The 19,670-nt window shown below is 45.8% G+C and overlaps 1 protein-coding gene across 1 annotated transcript in view; it reads right to left on the bottom strand.

Moving 5' to 3' along the window:
* The window catches only part of SHISA8 (shisa family member 8), a 44,203-nt gene extending 24,925 nt beyond the window's left edge, over window positions 1–19,278 (bottom strand). Inside the window, exon 1 of the mRNA XM_053251266.1 lies at window positions 17,826–19,278. Within this exon, the coding sequence (XP_053107241.1) occupies window positions 17,826–18,388 (563 nt within the window). The 5' untranslated portion in view covers window positions 18,389–19,278. The remainder of the gene's footprint in view (window positions 1–17,825) is intronic.
* Between the last annotated feature and the right edge of the window lie 392 nt (window positions 19,279–19,670).

Raw genomic sequence — 19,670 nt, 5'->3', positions numbered from 1 at the left:
CGGACCTTCTGCATGCAAGCATGCTCTTCCTAGAGTGGCCCCATCCCCATTTTTACAGTGCTCACACATGTAGTCACCCATTCAAATGCAACCAAGGCAGACTCTGTCATGCTAGTAGCTACCACAAGACCAGCTCTCCCCCTGGTCATGTGGTAGACCGGGAGGTCTACCATGTGGCGGGGGAAGGTCACCTAGCTCTGCTTGGGGATTGCAGGCTCCTTTCTCTGATGTAGAACTGTTGTCTTTGCTGAGTAGGACGTTGTGGCTGAGAAGTATATTCATTATGGTGATGGTGCTAAGAGAAGAGGCTTTGGCTCTGTGTCTGTTTTGCATGCAGAAGGTCCCCAGGCTTAATTCCCGGCATCTCCAGGCAGAGTTCTGAAAGATCCCTGACTGAAAGCCTGGAGAGCTGCTGCCAGTCAGTGCCTGGCATCCTCACGGTGTGCTTGTGAAAAGACTAGTGCAAGGCTGCTGTGCTAGCTCATTGTGCTAAGTCTAGGACTTGTGTTCCAGACTAGTGCTGCTGCGCTAGTGCAACAATGATTGCGCTTGTGCAACAGGCACTCAACCTGTGGTGCGCCTCCAATATTTTAAAGGAAACTTTTGTGCACAAACGCAATACTGCAATAGCACAATTTTACAAATCCCCATTTCTTCGTGCTGCTACGTGATCCTGAGGTAGTACAACTTGGTTGGTTGCACAAGTGCTTCATTAGGATGTCAGAATGTTAGTCAGGGTTGACCCGGCTAACTGAGCAAAAAGAGGCACCTTTTAAAAGTAGTGATTCTCTTTATTTAGCAGAGGGAGAGGAACTGGCCATATCCATCCCCAGCACAGCATCCCTTCAGTGGCTGTTGCTGGTGTCTGTCTTACGTTTCCTTTTTAGATTGTGAGCCCTTTGGGGACAGGGAGCCATTTTGTTTATTTATATCTATGTAAACCGCTTTGGGAACTTTTGTTGAAAAGTGGTATATAAATATTTGTCTTACTTGTCATCATAGTGTAAACCAGTGATTCTCAAACTTTGGTCCTCAGGTGTTATTGGACTTCAACTCCCATAATCCCCAACAAAAGGCCACTGAGGCTGGGGATTATGGGAGTTGAAGTCCAATAACACCTGGGGACCAAAGTTTGAGAATCCCTGGTGTAGACAATACTGTTATGGGACCTCCATTGTCCCATTTTCTTGAGTGGCGAGAAGTCCCAGGGGTTTGCAGCGCATTTGGATTCTGGTTTCTTTTGGAAGGAAAGTCGCTGCAGACAAGTGGTGTCTTTTTCATATTTGGTTTATTTACAAAGGATACTGATTGTGCATTGATGACGTTGAGAAGATAACAGATCATTCTTGCCAAAAGTGCAAAAATGATCCAAAAGATGCCAAAAGTGCACTCGGAGATGCTACAGCTCTCTGTCTTTGCTGCCCCATTCCAGGCTTTCTCTAAAACCCTTCCTTCAGGCCGGTTAGGTACGTACGTGGAACTCAAAACAGCAGCATATGCTTCCCTGTCTACCCCTACCTCCATTCCCCTTCCTTTCCTCTGGTGACTCCCTTGTGCCAATATCTAGATTGTAAGCCCCTCAGGGCAGGGCCTTGTTCTGTCATTCCTTGTAAAGTGCCATTACATGGATGGTGCTAAATAAAGAAATGAAAGAGAACCTGCTCTTCCGAAAAGCTTCAACATATGTCAGTTGCTTTAGGTCATCATGGCATGACGACATTTCATTCCGAAGACTGCTGTTGAGCAGAGGCTGTGGTGGATATTATATTCCACATGGGTCTCACCACTGACACTCGCAGGCTGCTGATCCTCACACAGCCCAGTTCACAATGTGCACTTGCCCACTCTACAAATACATTACAATCCATCTCGTGGCCATGCCATCTGTTTGGGGACTGGTTACCATCCTAGCCACCTCTTGCTGCTGGGCTTCTTGGCATCCAGTCTTTGGCCATCTGGCAGATCACAGCTGCATCACCACTCATCTGTCCTTAGGAAGGCACTGCTGCTAACCGCTACCCACTCCTGCCTGAGCACAAGGTTCCTGTGCATTTTCAAGTAGGGTGCAGCATCTGCTCCCTGACAACAGCATATTGTAAGGGCTGCTTTCCTTCTTCACTTCAGAGCAAGGAATCTCTGGGCAGTAACCCACTGGCTGATGTTCAGAAATTAATTTTAAAAGTGAGAGGCACAGAGGACCAAGCTTGTTTGGAAGTTCTGGCTTTTAAATCTAGAAAATGGCAAGTTAGTGGCTCTGTGCAGAGGTAAAGCTATGCATTATTATTAATCCTTCACATCTTTCTGATCTTAACCCTAGCACTGAAAGCTAGTTCCAGTTACATGCTTGCAAGTCCATGTTCAAGTTAGGTCCTGCAAATTTGTGTGTGTACTGTTCTTGTGTGGTTCACAGGATGGAATAATAAATCCTTTGCCCTAGATTAACCATGACTGTGTTCACGAAATCACAGCGATCCTGGTTAAAGAGTTAACTAGGATAGTTGAGCCCTGCAGAGCTGATTGTGAGAATCCGGAGTTTCTGAGTAATCCTGGTAAATTGCTGTGGTTAACCCTCATTTAATCAGGATAGATAATGAAGATCAGAACCAATAATCTTATTTTGTTTTTGTTCTTTAAGGGAACACAAAACAAATGCAACTTTAACCAGCCTTCATGGCTGCATTAAACTTGACATTATAGCTATGTATATAAACATCTTCAGGAACTGAACTAATAAATCACAATTTTCAGAAGCTCTTGCTTAACAATAAATGGCATTGAAAATTCCTGCAGGTGTTGAACAGGCGTTTACAAACCTTACAAACTAAGTTTCATTGTGATTTCTCAGTGCTTTAAGAGTTCACAATGAAACTTGGTTTGTAAAGTTTATAAATGCCTGTTCAGCTCCTGCAGGAATGTTCAGTGCCGTAGTAGTATTACTATGTTATCTTTTCGGGCACCACTGAAAACAGTAGTGGTTATGCTAGTGTTTAAACTTGAGATGTAGAACTATATCCTGAACAAGTACACCTACTTCCTCTCCATTGACAAAGCAGGTATTGCATTACAATATATTTTGCATTTCCTCTCCACTTTGCAAATAGGACAAGGTTGAACTGACATTTGAATTTGAAATGTAGAGTGAAGTACTGAATACACATATCAGATTTCATTCCAGTATTTTAGTGTGAAATATGGGTTGGCCAACAGATCCTCTTATTTGAAATCCATGATTTCAAATCTCATGATTTGAAATCATGATCTCATGATTTGAAATCCATTAATTTGGATGGCTAGGCTAATGATTTGGGATGTTTGAGATTAAGAAGCCCAGGACTCTTTGGAACTTTTTCCTACATAAGATGCAGTGGATTTCTACAGGAGACCTCTTGGGCAGGATGTGCATTTTATGAGCCAACATTTCTACAGCTGAGCCATAAGTGTAAACTGAAGTCTTAATTAACTGATAATCTTCCTAATGAACTGCCACTTCTAGTCTCACACCAGAAAATGCATGGGCAGCATCACAGAATTGTTACATGTCCATCGGGGCCAATTCACCCGTTTCCCCAGCATATGCCCCTTTTTGCAATCAATCAACCTGCTGTTTCAAATGCTTTCCCTGAGCCAATTCTTCACATACCTCTTTTTAAAGATGTGAAATCTCTTTATTTACACTTCTCCCCTCTCTCTTCCTCTCATTTTTTTGTGTTCCTTTCTGTCACCTCAAAACCTGACCTAGTGCTTCCGTAAGGCACTAGGTTTCTCTCCCCCAGCACTCCGATAACTGAACAGACATCTCTATGGGCATAGTAAATGAAGCATTCTTTAGGGAGATTAATGCTCTCCCATCCTCAGCCTGGCAGAGATGAAATTACTGTGCACACTTCTATCAATCCCACAAGTAAGTATATGAACATGTGCTGCTGCCATACATGTCCACCTAGCTTAGCATTGCCTACAACTGACTGTCAGCAGCTTGATAGGAATTCAGAGAAGGGTTTATCTGAGCCATAAGCATCCGGGGAACATAGGCACGTAGGAAGCTGCCATATGCTGAGTCAGACCATAGGTCCATCTTGCTCAGTATTGTCTACACAGACTGGCAGCAGCTTCTCCAAGATTGCAGGCAGGAATCTCTCTCCACCCTATCTTGGAGATGCCAGGGAGGGAACTTGGAACCTAGATGCGTGGGAGTGAGTGCCACCCCGGATTGAGCCAGTTCTATTGAATTCAATGGGGCTGCTCCCAGATACATGGATGTAGGATGACACCTCTGACCCACTCCAGAAAAAGTTCTGTGGACACCCATTTTCCTAGCCCTACCATATCAGGGACTGAACCTGGGAACTTTTGTACTTTCCAGATTACACATTGCGACAGGGGTAAAATGCTTCGACTTGGCAGGATCATATTGAAAACAACCCCCAGCATCGCAAACTCTACAATGGGAAAATACAGCTATATTTTTCTGCAAGAGACTTGCAAGGTTGTAGCATTATAATACAAAAATAAAATCTGAAAGAAGGCAATGGAAATGTGAGCGGCACCTTGCTGTCAGCACAGGGCTTGCAGTGTCACAACACAGGAAGTACGGAAGCACACTTAGCAGATCCGTAGTGGCACTCTTGTAAGGCTTAATCTGGAAAGTGCCCATGCAAACCAGGTGATCTGTAACTGACCTATCTGTAGGGCTGACAACTCTGATTGAAGCTATTCCTAACTCTGACTGAGGGAGTTTCCCCCCTCCAAATTTCCCCAATATTTTTCACAATATCAAGCCATTAAAATCTCCAGGATGGCTTTCAATAGTCACCTGGAGATTGATGCTGATTCTTGGGGTCAATTTTGAAGAGTTTCCACTCCCCTAAGTGTGTGCTTGAATGAAAAGGATTTTCCAAAAAGAATAATTAGTAACAGAGAAGGACCTGGAACGGGACCTGAGAGCAGGAGGAAGAGCAATTTCCCAGTTTTAGGACATAACCATAGGTACAGATTATGACCACTGTTCCACAGGGCTTAATATACAAGCACTCCTCAAGAAAGATCCCAAATAGTTTGGAATATGTTATTGTTCAATGAGATAACTGGACTGGGGAGCGGCAAAGATCAGAACTGCACAGAACTCTTTTGCCAAGTGGTCCAAAGCAGCATTCTGTGCAACTCTTTTGACATTACTGGCCTTGAAAAAGGTATGTTGCATATCTGAGCTCCCATTTGCATATTCAGACACCATGAATAAGTGTTCTTTATAAAATTATCCCACCACATCCATATTAGCATATCTTGGCACCAGCTTTGAATCTGCATATATATATATATTTGCAGTGAAACTGAAATGATGTGAAGCCATTCCAGCACAAAAACGTACTCATGGTGGAGAGATTGCACAGGTGTATCCCTGGTTTAATCAGGAACACCTGGGAAACAGACATCTGCAAAGATCTGAAAATATACATATATGCAAATGCATGATCATTATATAAAAAGAGATTTTCACATCTCCAGTCCAAACCAGTCCTAACACTAAAAAGATCCAGACCAGCTGCTGTTGACGATTTGGACTTTATTTAGATAATCACCTACTTCAGATATCACAACTCCCTAGTTCACTGGGTAGTTAGTTATTCCAGCAGTGTGTGACCTTGCTTAAACAGCATGCTTGAGCAGCTTGCCCTTGGAGATAATTGGGTGTTAGTCTAACAGGTTTTTGCCGGTGTTCATAAGTGTTCTTTATCCCAATAGTATCCTTCCTTTCTTGTGTTAGAATGTGAAATAAAACTGAAGATCTGTAGCCAATGGGCAGGCCAGACAGCTATGGTACATCGGCAAAAAGCATTATGGAGATCTGGGGAAATACTTTGACCATTTTCACCCAGTGGGTACAGCCAGAAGCCCCACACAAAAAGGTAGGAACTCTTTAAGATGTAATCAGGACAGCTTCTGTGATCATTCTTTCTGCACTAATAAACTATTTCTCGAGGCTTTATTATTTCACTCAGTTCACCAACCCCAAAGAACCAAAAGTCCCATAAAGTGAGTTTATTGCCAAATCAGCTTCCTTAGTTGACCATCTGCAAACTAGAGCAGGCACCTCACTGATCAGGAGCTCACTGAAGCAAGAGATTAACAGGTTTGCAGTGCTTCTACTTCTCTTGTCCTTTCCAGAAGCTTCTGTGAGAGTTCCCACAGTGCTAAAATCAGTCCTAGGGCCTGGATGTCCATACCCAAATCATAAAGTCTAGCTCATGGGCACTGTAAAGGAAAGAGGCCTGAGCCTCCTCTTTTTGTATATAAGATTTCTGTATTACAGTTGCTTTGCTTGCTCCCTATGTTAAAAAGCTCTGCAATGTTCACAGCTCCTGTTCTACAGTTTGGTTTTGGAGGGAGATGAATTATACTGGTTTGATCTCGGTGGGAAGAAAGGGTTTGATTTGACTGGGTATGTTTTTAAAAATGGAGGGAACTTAAATTGTGTTGATTGGATGGCTGGGAAAAATGGGAAGGAAGTTAGATAATATAAGGAGGCTGCCTTCAGCAGAGTTTAGTGCAGTACAAACTGGAGAATTGAAGAGTTAGAAGGAATCAGAGTAAAGATCACACAGACATCAGAGCTGGAAAGAGGTGCAGAGCCAGATAGGAAAAGAAGAACTGAAAAGAGTTGCTGAAAATAAGGGCTGAAAAATCACTAGGAGGGAGTCAATCTCTCTGGAGAGCTGAATCACTCACCAGCAGTCTGGGATTGAAACCCCAGAACTGTGACGTGAGAGCAGGATCTAAGGCTAAAGAAGAGACAAGTCGAATTTGCTGGAGAAGCTGGGGTGATTGCAGAAAACTTTGGGTAAGGACTCTGAAGGCAGGGCCCAGTGTTAGACAAGTCAGTTTGGATGTGTTTTGATCACATTTTATTTCTTCCTCGTGCTCATTTGGTAGAAGTTTTGGTACTAAATTTTCCAAAGGAACTATTGTTTTAAGTTGAACTCTTTTCAAAGTAAGATTTATTGTGTGTATTTAAAAATCTGTAGCTTCTGTCTGTTTTCTCCATCTCATGCCTAAAGCCTTTACCACACGACTTAATTTTTAATACAACAGAAGTTGGAAGGCTGTTTTCAGTAGACTCAGCCAGAGAAAGCCTAAAAGTCTGCTCAGTGGCAGCCCCAATGAGGTTGGTTGAGACTGGGCCCCATGACCCGTGGTTGCAGCACGGTGTGATCCATGACAGGCAGTGACTGAGGTCACTGGTTTGAGCTACAGGTTGCAGCAGGCAAAAGGTACTGCTCCATTAACCAAGCAAAGGCAAAAGGCAAGGCTCCTAGTATCGATACCAGGCCTGGCCAAGCCAGAAGGCTCATTCACATGACCTTAAACAGGTCACCCACTGGGTGATTCTGAGCCGTTCACTTTCTGTCAACCCAGGTTAATAACTGGACCTGTGCATGTTGGAAACAAGGGTTTTCCTACATCAGAAATCCCTACACCCACCACCAGGAAGCAGCTGAATGCGGGGCAAGGACCCTGGGTACTCCGGTGGTGCTGGTGGCCCTTTAAGTGTGCACCCAGCACTGGAGAAAGGGCAGCTAAGCAGTACAGTGATATTTGGGATTGTGGGGTGGGTGGGCAGGAAGTGACATCAGGCAGTGCTGGAAGTGCAAGCTGTGCAGCCACTTGCAGGGCTGTCCTTAGGGCATGGCAGCAGAAGTTGGCACACACTTTCCTGTACTCGCCTTTGGCTGCTTGGCAATGCTCTGGGCTGAGCTCCACTTCCCTGGGTGCAGTGACAAAGCTGTGCATTGGAAGCTTGTATAGCCCTTGTTTTCATACTTTCTCTCTCCGGTGGGAATTATTAGCACTTCAGTGTGGGAAACATTACACTCTTCCCCATCCCATACCCTTAATACATTTGAATTAATGCAACAGTAAAAGAAGAGAAGTGACTTAAGCAAGATCACCTGTAAAAAGAGTGATTTCTGTGTCGACTGTGGTGATGCTATTTCTGTCTGGCATCAACAGCTCTGCCAACGCACCTGGCTCCTCCATCTCCAGACGCTGCCTTTGTAGAAACTAAACACTGGCTCTCTCCCACTCATGGCTTTACCAGCTCTGGTTGTCACATTTTGCTGCGCTATACAGCTCCCACAAGTGTTATGGTTTCCAGGAGCCACTTGGCAGCACCCGTGGATGCCTTCCAGACAGAGGCATTTACTCGGCCTTTGTTTGGTTTTCTCCTACACCAAAGTGAATAGTAGAACCCCTCACCTGCTCAGGAGTTCATAACATGTCAGGAATGGTCATCTTACAGTATTGCAGTGTTGGCTGTGGTAATCAGGTCCTCAGGAATAGTGTAATTAATTGTTTCTGAAATGGGATAAATACTATAGAAAATGTGGATTTGTCCAGAAGGAATGGATTTTAGCTTTCTGCTATTCCCAAATCAATGATCCTAGGACAGTTCCACTGTAGTCAATTGGATTACTGTAGAGTGAATGACTGAGGATTCTAACCGTCAGCTTTTTAAAGACTGGGAATGACAAAATATATTTATTTTGGAAAATAAAAATATTTTGAAAAAATGTTAGGATGGAGCTTTGGTAAATACAGGTTTAAAGTGGGCTAAACCCCATTTTAATAGGGCAAAGTTGATATTAGAATATGCCAATCAGTTAACCACATAAAATAACTAGATGCAAAAATCGACCGGGTTCCTGTAGCTTTAAGAGTGCTGCAGGAGAAAGTGTGTTGACATTTGCAGATTTCCCTAGCTCTGTGTGCCAAGCTATATCTACCAACATGCCTTCTTTTACCCAACTGTCTTCCTTTGCATCTGGCTACCTTAACCGTACTGAGAAAAGGCACAAGGGAGATTTGCATGGAGCAATTGTTCCTGCACACAGGTTGGCTAGCCATCTTGATCTAAATTTCTGCTTGTCAGCTGAATGAGCAGAAATTGCATGGCTGTGGTTGCTCAGCAAAGATGCCAGGTTTCAGCCATATTTACCTGCATTTGCAATAGAGAAACTGTATCCAAAATCAAGGCTTTTTATTGCTATCAAGGGCACAGTAGAAAAATTGCACCAATAGGCAGTAATTCTGCCAAGCATAGAATATATATATATATATATATATATATATATATATATATATATATATATATGAATGATGTTCATTCAAATAAAAACGAATGCTTGGGCCACACTCCAACATAAGTTATATGTACTAGTTAAAACCATTGAAATCAAGGTCTGTTTGCAGGATTTATATTGGTCTTCTCCTGTAAAATCCCATGTGACCACATGGAGCTAATGTATGCTTTTGCTTAAGAAAATGAAAAACCCAGTTAGTATATAACAGATATTCTGTGATATGATGCTATAGGTTATCATAGTGCCATTTACAGTTTAATGCCATGTTGGATCAAATCCTCTCCCGCGCTGCCTACATACTCTCAATATATCTGCTCAGCTTTATAGCCAGAATTGAAATATGCCTCTAATGAGCTCCTGGTTAATATTCAATGCTGGTAAATAACTCTACAGGAGTGGGAGGGGAGAGACTGCCATGCTGTCATAAGTTACAGTTTGTGATGTGGCATTAGTTTGGCATGTTGCTCAAAAACATAGCACTTCCATCGCAGGTGTGTTTATGCTATTGTGATAGTAATACCCAACATTACCAGATGAGGCATATTGGTGGTGTACAAAGCTGTCACACGCCGTTAAAAAGAGGAGGTGAGGAGCATGACCGTGGCAGAACAGAGGGGCCTGGGAAGACCATGCAGCCACCATCCTAAAGGCATATTGGCCATCATGGAAGTAGCTACTGCTGGCAAGTCCCTGCTCGGGGTGTGCAAGCCAACTTGAATCGAGCCAGGCTTGGAGTACGAGCCAGCTCAGCTCGAAGGCTTGTACTCGAGCCGGACTGGCCTCATTAAAAGTAAAGCCGGTCCAAACTCAAATCGAGCTAGGCCTGGCTTGAAGAGCTGGCCCACGAGCGGGCTCGAGGAGGATACTTGTAATGGGGAATCCGGTGAGGATTCCCCTTTACAAGTAAAGGGCTTTACCTAAAGTTAAAGTGAGGGAGGAGACAAAAGGTAGTATTTACCTTTAAAAATGAGGCAGCAGTGTGGCTTCTGTGCATGTACAGAGGCCATTTGCATTATCATGCCTCTGTGCACGTACAGAAGTCACGCTAATGGGTTCCGTGCATGCTCAGAGGTCTGAACTGGGCCACCTGGTCTATCATTTGGGAGGCCAGCGAGAGGGGGTTGGAGGAGCCCCTGCCTCTGCTGCCACCTTATTCTTAAAGGTAAATACTACCTTTTCTCTTGCCTGCCCCTCTCATTTTCTTTAGAGAATTCCCTTTACTTGAAAGGGTAATCCTAGCAGATTCCGCTCTACAAGTATACCCCTCCAGCTGGCTCATGAGCCAGCAGTGGTAGCCATCCCTGGAAGGGAGGATGTGTGCCCCCTCTCCGGCTCCTTCCTAACCAGGGCTTCATTTGCTCGCTGGGAGATTTCTTTTAGACATTTATCCCTCCTTACTTATTGCCTAAAGGCCACGCCACTGCCTCCAGCGCCTGTTACAAGTGTCTCCCTTGTGTTTCTTGTTATATTGTGAGCCCTTTGGGGGACCAATAACCATCTTCTTCTAACTATTCTACTTCTGCATAAATCGCTTTGAGCATTTCTTCACTGAAAAGCAGTATATAAATTATAACTATAACCATGCCCTATCTGGCATGTTGCTGCTAAATCGCTGTATGGTTGTCGCTATGATAGGATACTTGAAAGGGGGGCATTAGGTAAGGGTAGTTGCATGCACATATAGAAACACGTTTAGCTAGAATTTTAACAAGTTAGGATGGGGTGGGGATTTTTTAAACACATAGTTTTTATGTCTTATTTTTAGATCTATTAAATAGGTCACCCAATCATTTCAACATTGGGATGGCTTCATATTGTTTCTTACTCATTTGGATTTGTTGTCAAAGCCGAGGGACATTGCAAGATACTTAATGATTTGGGGTCTAGGCTCACAGCCTCCCCACCCCCCATTTTATAACTATGCCTTTTCATGTTATCTAAAGGAATCCAGCACTCTCTCCGAGTTTTTGAAGTCATTAATGACCAGTCCATCCTTGGTCATTAATGGCTTCAAAAACTGGAAGAGAGTGCTGGATTCCTTTATATAACATGAAAAGGTGTAGTTATCAAATAGGGGGAGACTATATCCGACATGTTAAATTTGACATGTTTGGGCCAGGAGTGTTGCTACGGTCCTATTAGGATTGGGTCCCCAGCCAGTTCATAGTACCTGCTTTCAAATCACCTTTGCAATCACTTCTTCTGCCACCATGTGAAATTGGTGGGGTGCCTTTAATATTCATTAGTATCTCACCACTAACCAACCAACCAACCAACCTTCCTTTCTTTTCTTTTTTGGCAGTGGCTTTGCCACCACCCAATTATTTTAAACAGAGTTTGGGGGGATTAACAGACCTTACTTATCTTCTTCTCCTGGGCTGTTGCCTCTTCTGCTGATCCCAGCCACTGTGTTGCTGCTAAGCCTGAGGACCACCCACCACCCCTTCCACTGAGCCTGGCAGCTGGATTGCTGCTGGGCAGGAGCCTGATGCCCCCACCTTCTGAAAGATGCAGCCCTGGACTGTCCTTTGAGAACCTTGGCGGAGTGCAGGACCTGGGGCAAATCAGCCAGTGTGGGGCCCCCTTCCAGTCAATTTTAATGGTGGTTTAAAAAGTGGGTCCCAAGACGGCCGCCCTGCTTGCCCTGCCCAAAGGACAGCCCCCACCCTTCCCCCATCACAAGTGTCTTCCCTTCCCCTTTGCACACAAAGGGAAAGGGAAGAAACAGGAAGAGAAAATGAGGAGAAGGTGCTCAGCTCTGTCTTGCTCCCTTAAATTACCAGCACACAGAGCAGGGAGGAGGGAGGCTTGCTCAACAATGGAGGAGTTCGTGGTGGGGAGAATCTGTTGGCCTGGAATTTTTAATTCAACCAGTAGCAGCGTGTATGGGTGTGGGGGCGGGGTGGTAAATGAGCCTCAGGTGTGGCTTGTTCCCACTCTCCATTCCCTGCCCTGGCTGCCTTGTTCTGCCTTGCCTCCCCTGCTGCTTTGTTAACTTCAGGCACACTGGCTGCTCACTCACCAGGACTGGGGGAAATGGGTGAATGGCAAGGCAGCCAGGGCAGGGAGCGGGGAGTTGGAACAAGCTGCACCTGAGGCTCATTTACCACCTGCCCCCCACTCCACCTGTACTGGCCGCTACTGAATCCAGGTCAGCGCATGGCTCCTTGACATTGCCTCCTGCTTTGCTTAAATAAGTCGGTAGGGTGAGCGGGCAGACAAGACGTTTGGGGCACCAAGCCAAACATTTGGGGCACATGCCCCCTGTGCCCAGTGCTAGCAATGCCACTATCCGAGTCTACCCCAAAGATTAGCTTTAGATATTAAATCAAATTCCTGCATGAATCATACCCACCAGATCCATTTAGGCATACATTGGCATCTGTCCTAGAGCTATTCATCTGAGAGGGTTCACCTGTTCCTTTTTAGTCAGTAGGCAGACTCAGACATCATGTTGTACATGCGTACAGATGTTGGTACACATGTACACGTTTTTGTGTGAATGGACTGTACAGGCATTCAGTTTAAAAGTGAACCTGGATACAAAATATACATAAAAGTATTTTTACTTTTACTTTTTCACACACAAAGTGTGAATAGTTGTATGTGCACACAAATCTGTAGAGGTGTTTGAGGATGGAAAGCAGAGTAGAGCTTAGGACTTCCTGAGGCTATTCACACGATGGGACGAAATCGGGCTAGTGAGACTAGCCCAATTTCGCCCCATCGTGTGAACCACCGAGCTTGGCTGCGAGCCGGTGGTTCCTAGGCGGGTAACGCGTCTAAGTACCCCTGCCCTAAAACCAGGTTTGAGGAGTGAGGGCTCCGCAAATCTGGTTTTAAAAATTGTGAGTAGCTGTGGTGCGGCTCCGCGCCATGGCTACTCATAAAGAGACCCCCGGAGGGGAGGCAAAAAGCCGCCTCCCGGCTCTGGGGGTCTCGCCAGCATGCCCTGTGTGCTCACGCAGGGAATGCTGGTGCTTCTGGGGGCTGATTGGCCCCCCACTCCCCCCAGCCCCCACTGGTTCCATCACGGCCGATCCGGCCGCCCAGGGCTCCCGCCCAGATCATTCATGAGACCCGGCTCCCTGTGTTTCTGGTGCAACTGGGCCCTTCTTATACCGACTCCTCTCAAGTCAGTAAGATTTGAGAAAAGTTAGACATGGGATGGGTTTTGATATGCACTGTCACATCAGCCTAGAACGCTTGGAATACAGGAAGCTATGCCTTGATCGATAACAGAAAGAAAAAAAGTGGTGTAGGGAGGAAAGTACCAAAGAGAAGAAGCAACGTCTAAAGAAAACACAGCAGAAAAACACTTCTAATATTTCTACTAGCTCAACATTGGTGTTATTTAGGTAATTGGTCTCTAGACTTACAAGTGATCAGGGGCCAAAATGGCACATTATTTTACCAGGGTGGAGGCAGGGAGGTGTTAACCCTCACCTTGCTTGTTGTCCTGATGAGGTCTCCCTGTGGCTGTTTGCTAAGGAAAACGCTACCATCTGGTGGGAATGTTTGGCTGGCCCAGGGACTCCCAATTTTGGGACCTCAGATGCTGTTGAACTGCAACTTCCATCACCACCACTCACAACAGCCAGTGATTAAGGACAATGAGAACTGTAGTTCAAAAGGAACTGGGAACCCAAGGGTGGGAAACCCTGGGCTAGAAGGTCTAATCCATCCAGTCTCTTCTTTGAGCTGTATATTTGTGGTGTCATTTTATTTATTTATTTAAAATATTTGTGCGCCTCCCCTCCAGTACACTACTGCTCAGGGTGGCTCACAACAATGAAATAGATACAATGCAAAATAAAAGTAATAAAATTAACCAAATTAAGTAAACTAATTAAAAGTCAGGCTAAGAACCACAATCACTATTGTTTCAAATTAAATGTTATTTTAAAAAGTAAAAATTCAGAGTTATAAATATTAAAAATGAAAGAACCTACCAGATATAATCAAGGATGGAATATTAAAAAGCCTCTTTAAAAAAGATGTGTTTTTATTTCTTGTTTAAAAAACATTGAGGGAGGGAGCATAGCAAAGCTCTTCAGGGAGGGCGTTGCAAGGCCGAGGGGCCACAACCGAAAAGGCCCTGTCTCTAGTCCCTGCCAGCCGGATCACTGTTAGTGGTGGGGCCATGACCAGGGCCTGAGCTGATAAGCAGAGGGCCCTGGCAGGTTCATATGGGCGAATGCGGTCCGACAGGTACCCCAGCCCCAAGCTGTGCAGAGCCGTAAAGGTCAAGACCAGCACCTTGAATCTAGCCCAGAAGCGGACTGGTAACCAATGAAGCTGCCGCAGGATGGGTGTGATACTCATGAAGTGACTTGTACTCATGAGCATCCTTGCAGCAGCATTCTGGACCAGCTGAAGCTTCTGAACAGTCTTAAAGGGCAGCCCCATGTACGGCGCATTACAGTAGTCTAATCTGGATGTTAGCAACGCACGAGTGACTGAAACATTTCATTTGTATGCACTGTCAGCATTGTCAGGACTTAGCAAAGAGAAGCTGGGGAAGGAAAATGAAATTGTGCTTGGGGTTTCGGTAAGATAGAAATGGCCTCCCTATCTAATATGAAACCCACAGCTCAGTTTCACAACATCCTAGATTATCCCATTCTAGAATCCGGCCGTTTGAATGGGGGCTGCAGTGTGGAGATGTTGCAGCCCAAGTCGCCCCTTCCATCCTCTTTGGCTGGAAATGGTTCACAGCACAGCTCCAGACTAGCTAGCCAGAACAGCCCATTAAACCAGTTTTTTCCTCCTGCCTCAACCTCATGCATTTTGTTTGGTGCCCTCGAAGGAGACCTTTTCCAATGGCCCCATATGGAATAGGACATTGCCCCTGCAATCTCTGGTACACAGTGGTTGGGACCTGCACATGGGTGTTGCTAGGTACTTGGGCCTTGGGCCAACAACCTCTCATTTTATAATTAAACTCAACAATGCCCCCCCCCCAATACAGTAATTCTGTATGTTTTTAAAAATATTCTAATAGAGCACCTATGAAGGTGGAGTCACCTTAAGTGGCACAGCGGGGAAATGCTTGACTAACAAGCAGGAGGTTGCCACCGGTTCGAATCCCCACTGCACGGGAGATGGCAATGGTCAACCCCTCCTGTATTCTCCCAAAGACAACCACGGGGCTCTGTGGGCGCCAGGAGTCGAAACTGACTTGACGGCACAACTTTACCTTGACCTTTATGAAGGTGGAGGCAGCAGAGAGCAAGGTGAGGCTCGGAGCTCCCCCCCCCCCCCGCCGCCCCACGCTCTGTGCAGGTGCCTCCATTGCTGCAGCACTTCCTTTCGGGAGGAGGGGAGGCGGCTGATGAGACCTGGGGCTCTGAGTAGTTCATGGTGAGCCTGAGCCCTGTGGGCTGCCACCGAATGATGCCCCTGGACCTGCATCAGATCCTTGGCTCTGGTTTTATGATTTCACTTGAGCTTTGTTTTCAGCCGCCCTCTGCTTGCTTTCTGCGCCATAGATGCTGGTGGAGCAGCTGGCCAGAGGAGTCAGGCTGAGTGAGCTGCCCCAGGGCCATCTGCATCGGATAAGACTGCCAGTCTTATGAAACCCCGTCAGAGGGTGACACAACAACACACAGTCACCTCAACACCTTCCTAGACGCCAAAGCACTAACAGAGGCTCTCCAACTGGGCAAAAACCCCTCTCAGCTGTGCCTCATTTTCTTCGCTGCTGTTGCCACAAATCAGGTGAAATCTCATATGCCCTAACCCTGGCATGGATGCGCATCAAGCGTCAGCATGACATAGAGCTGGCGTCTAGAGCGGCAGTGCCTCCCTGCCCGCTTTTTCCATCTTCAGCTCCCCTCCTTTTCCTCCCAGCTCTTCCACGCTACATTTAATCCTGCCTGGACCCCCACATTCCCTTCCCACCCACGGCAGCTGATTAAGCTACTGACCATGTTGCTATGCATGTGTACTATGGGAGCCGTTGCTCGTGACCTAGAAGTGCTACATAGCCTTGGGCAGCACCACGTTGCCTTTGACAGAGTCTTAATGCTTCCCCATTGCTGTGTGGGAGAGATAGTCCCATGGCTAAAGGGAGAGTCATGAGAAAGACACAGGAGTTGGTGGAGAAGGGGGTGGAAAACGGGGGGCGGGGAAGAGTAGACAACTGTTTGTGACACAGGAGGTCAGAGCAAAACAGGAGTGAAAAGCTCAAAGGGAGGAGGAGGAGGAGGAGGAGGGCCACATAATGGCATACACAGAATCAGCCAGTATGCATAAGATACACAGAGTGAACCCCCAGACAACCTACAATTAGCTGGAAAGTTAAGTCCATGGAGGTTGCTTTGCTTCAGAGAAGCAGATGCATAGCAAGAAATAGTGAAGGTTTGGTCCCAGCCAGAGTGGGGTTTAGGGGCAAGTGACTCCAGCATCCTGGGATACTGGGTCTGAAGGGCAGTACAGGTCATTTCTGTTATTTGCTAGAGGAAGCACATTGTTGTTGTTGTTTTTAATTTGTGAGAATATGCCATAAATGAATGCATAACTACAGAGTGCAGACTTACAGTTCCATGCATGCAAGTACATCATCTAGTATGAAGGGACAAATCATACATACAGATAGTGCATAAAAGTTGTGAAGGGAGCTGAAAATGCAATTTTAAAAAGATAAATGAAGTATTCCAGTGTTGAATAAATGAAAGGGGAGGATGCTGAAGATGCTCCTTGCCTGGCAGGTTATTTGGTCTAGGGCAGTCCCTAGTCTGGCAATGCCAGGTTCCTTCACCTGCTATTTATTCCCACTTCCATCCCCATTCACAAACCTCCCACAGCTTTTTAACTACCGTCACCCCCTGCCCCTACGCACGCAGAGTTCCCTCTTCTTGAGTGGGGGCAACGTTGGAGAGGGGTGGGCATTGCCCTTTCTGAACTTCGTCTCCTGTGGGCTGACTCACCTAAATCAAGCTTATTTTGTTTTCAGCCTGCTGCACAATTCCTCCACAACTTTCTGGCAAGGGTGTGTGGGGAGCTCAACATGTGAGCATGCTTGCTAGATATCCTGGGGTACAAAGACACAAGTGTTTATGCACACACATACATAGACAACACACACAGACAGCCATGCAAAAACTTCACTGAGATTTATTATGCATCCCTCACGCTATGTATGAATGATGAAGTCAACAACTTTACTCGTGTTCCATAGACATTAGGCACTGAGTATACTTGATCTCTTGGGTCTTCATTTCCCAAACCGACTAATGCAGGAATCTGGGCATCATGTAAAGGTATCTGGGCATTTCATTTTAAATTACCCCATTACTTTTTCTTAGAGGCTGAAATCTAAGCGTTCTCACTATTAAGAAACATCCTTTGCTAAGCTTCACCTCCTTTGACTCCCATTTCCATCTACTTGCATAATTCCTTTATTCTCCATAAAGTTATTCCCTTCTCTTGACTTGCCTTCTGAGAGTTTAGATCTGAAGACAGAGCAGGCTGGGGAAAGTGCTGGCGGGGGGGGGGGAGAGAGAGAGAGAGAGAGAGAGAGATATGCTGGCTCACTTTGAAGACCTTGGTGTTTTGTAAGAAGAAGAAAAATAGAACCATAGGAGGGAGTTTGGATATATCATTTATCCACTGCAGAGAAAAAGAGTAGGGAAGTGACAGAAGGAGTAAAGGAGGAGGGGTGGAGATAGGTTTGGGGTGTGTTACCTGGACATGGTCATCTCTGCCTGGGGGCTCTGTGACTTCTCCAGTCCCAACTTGGTGAAGATGCCCACCAGCACCATGATGGCCACCACACCACAGATAATGTATACAATCATGTTGGTCTTGTCCCTGGTGGGATTTTCAGGGGGGACTTCCACTGGTGGTGGTGGTTGGCCCGTGTTGACCCATCCTGGTGTGTCATAATTGGAACAGCCACTTTGGTCCAGTCGCTTACCCGTGAACTGGCAGCAGAAGCGGTAGCCACAGGTCCCACAACAGAACTTGTAGGTCCCTAAATTGCAGTTAAACGGAGGATCCCATTGACCCATAACATCAAAATAACCAAGACATTGGTCGCCTCCAAGTATGGCCTCAGTGGGGGTCACAGCAGCATCCTCCATGGTAGGACTCAAGCTGGTGTTGCCATAGATCTCCATCTGTACTTCCAACTCAGGTGTCTGGGTAGTGGGAGCTCCAGTCCAAACCTGTCCTGGATCCAACAGTACCAGGCAACAGAATCCAAAAATACAACCCCGATCCATCCGTATGCCACCCCAGCTCACCATTCAAACTGCCTTCTCTCTCAGAGACCAACCTCCACAAAGGAGAAAAATCTTGTTTTGTCCAGGAATGCAACAAAGAGGGAATTCAGAAACTCCCAATTTAAAAGCAGGAATACACCACACTTCTCATCAATTGCCAGTTGGAGTGGATAAGAGAGAGTTCAGCCTCTCCTCACGAAACAGATAAAACCTCACAATTAAAGCACGCCCTCTATCCAAGGAAAAGGTGTGGGATGGGTAGGGGTGGACGTGGGAGCTGGAAGCAAATAAATAAAGGGTAAGGGGAAAAAAAAATCAAAATAATGTGTAGCACCGTCTAAATGAAAAGACCATCTCAGAATTTCTTGTGCGATTCCAGGAGGTGGAAGATGTAAAATCCTCCTTCTCTTCCTTGTCTTTTAGTAACAAATATTCTCCCTTTCTAGTTTCATTTGAAAAGCTGCCCTGAAAATAATCTGGACTACATTCCGATCTTGGTTTGAGAAGAATCCTGGAGAGGCAGGCAGTCTCTTTCTGTCTCTTGCTCTCCCTCTTCCTCAGAGACACTGTGCTTTCTGGAGGAAAAAAAAAAATCCTTTGCACCAGTGAGAAAGGGAGGGATCATCAAGAGGGAAAGAAAGAAAAGAGGAGAAGGGGGAGGGAGAGGGAGAGGGAGAGAGAGAATAGGAGGAGTGAAAGAGTCCTTATTCCGCCTTAAAGCCAGCTCCACGATTGCTTGACAGTTTCCAAAGCAGACATGAAAAGAACCTTCGCCAACTCCTGTAGTACACTCCGTGTGTCCTCTGTGCAAAGTCCTGGCTAACTGCCAAAGGTTGTCATCAGGCCAGGGGAGATGCAAGAGGACACCAACAGCTCCTTACTGACTGTCCCCACCGGCACAAGTGGCATGAGGGAGGCAGCTACAAGCATATACAGTATGCTGCTCAGGAGATGGAATAAAAGGCAGAGAGAAGATTGGATGCCCACTGGAGTCCTCCTCCTGTTTGTAATTGTCTCACATGCACATGGTGGTCCTCTAGAGGCCAGAGCACTCTGTGCTTTCTGTGCTGAGCCCTGTGGAGAAGAACAGCTGTTCTTTAGTAAAATCACACTCACGACAATGCCAGTTTGGCAGTATCACTACTGCTGTCTAGTATCACTACTGCGGAGGTATGACAGAATGTTTATGAACATTCCGACGACTCATACTTTTAAAAAAGTCAACACACAAGATGTAAGGACAAATGGGGCTGCTGGTGGGAAGGGGTTCAGTGGAGAAGAGTCTAGGCAGCACTACTGAAGTGTT

This window comes from Hemicordylus capensis, chromosome 5 (assembly GCF_027244095.1).
Source record: "Hemicordylus capensis ecotype Gifberg chromosome 5, rHemCap1.1.pri, whole genome shotgun sequence".
NCBI lineage: Eukaryota > Metazoa > Chordata > Lepidosauria > Squamata > Cordylidae > Hemicordylus > Hemicordylus capensis.
The sequence above is the reverse complement of the archived record's forward strand: the minus strand, read 5'-3'. Positions and strand labels throughout refer to the sequence as shown.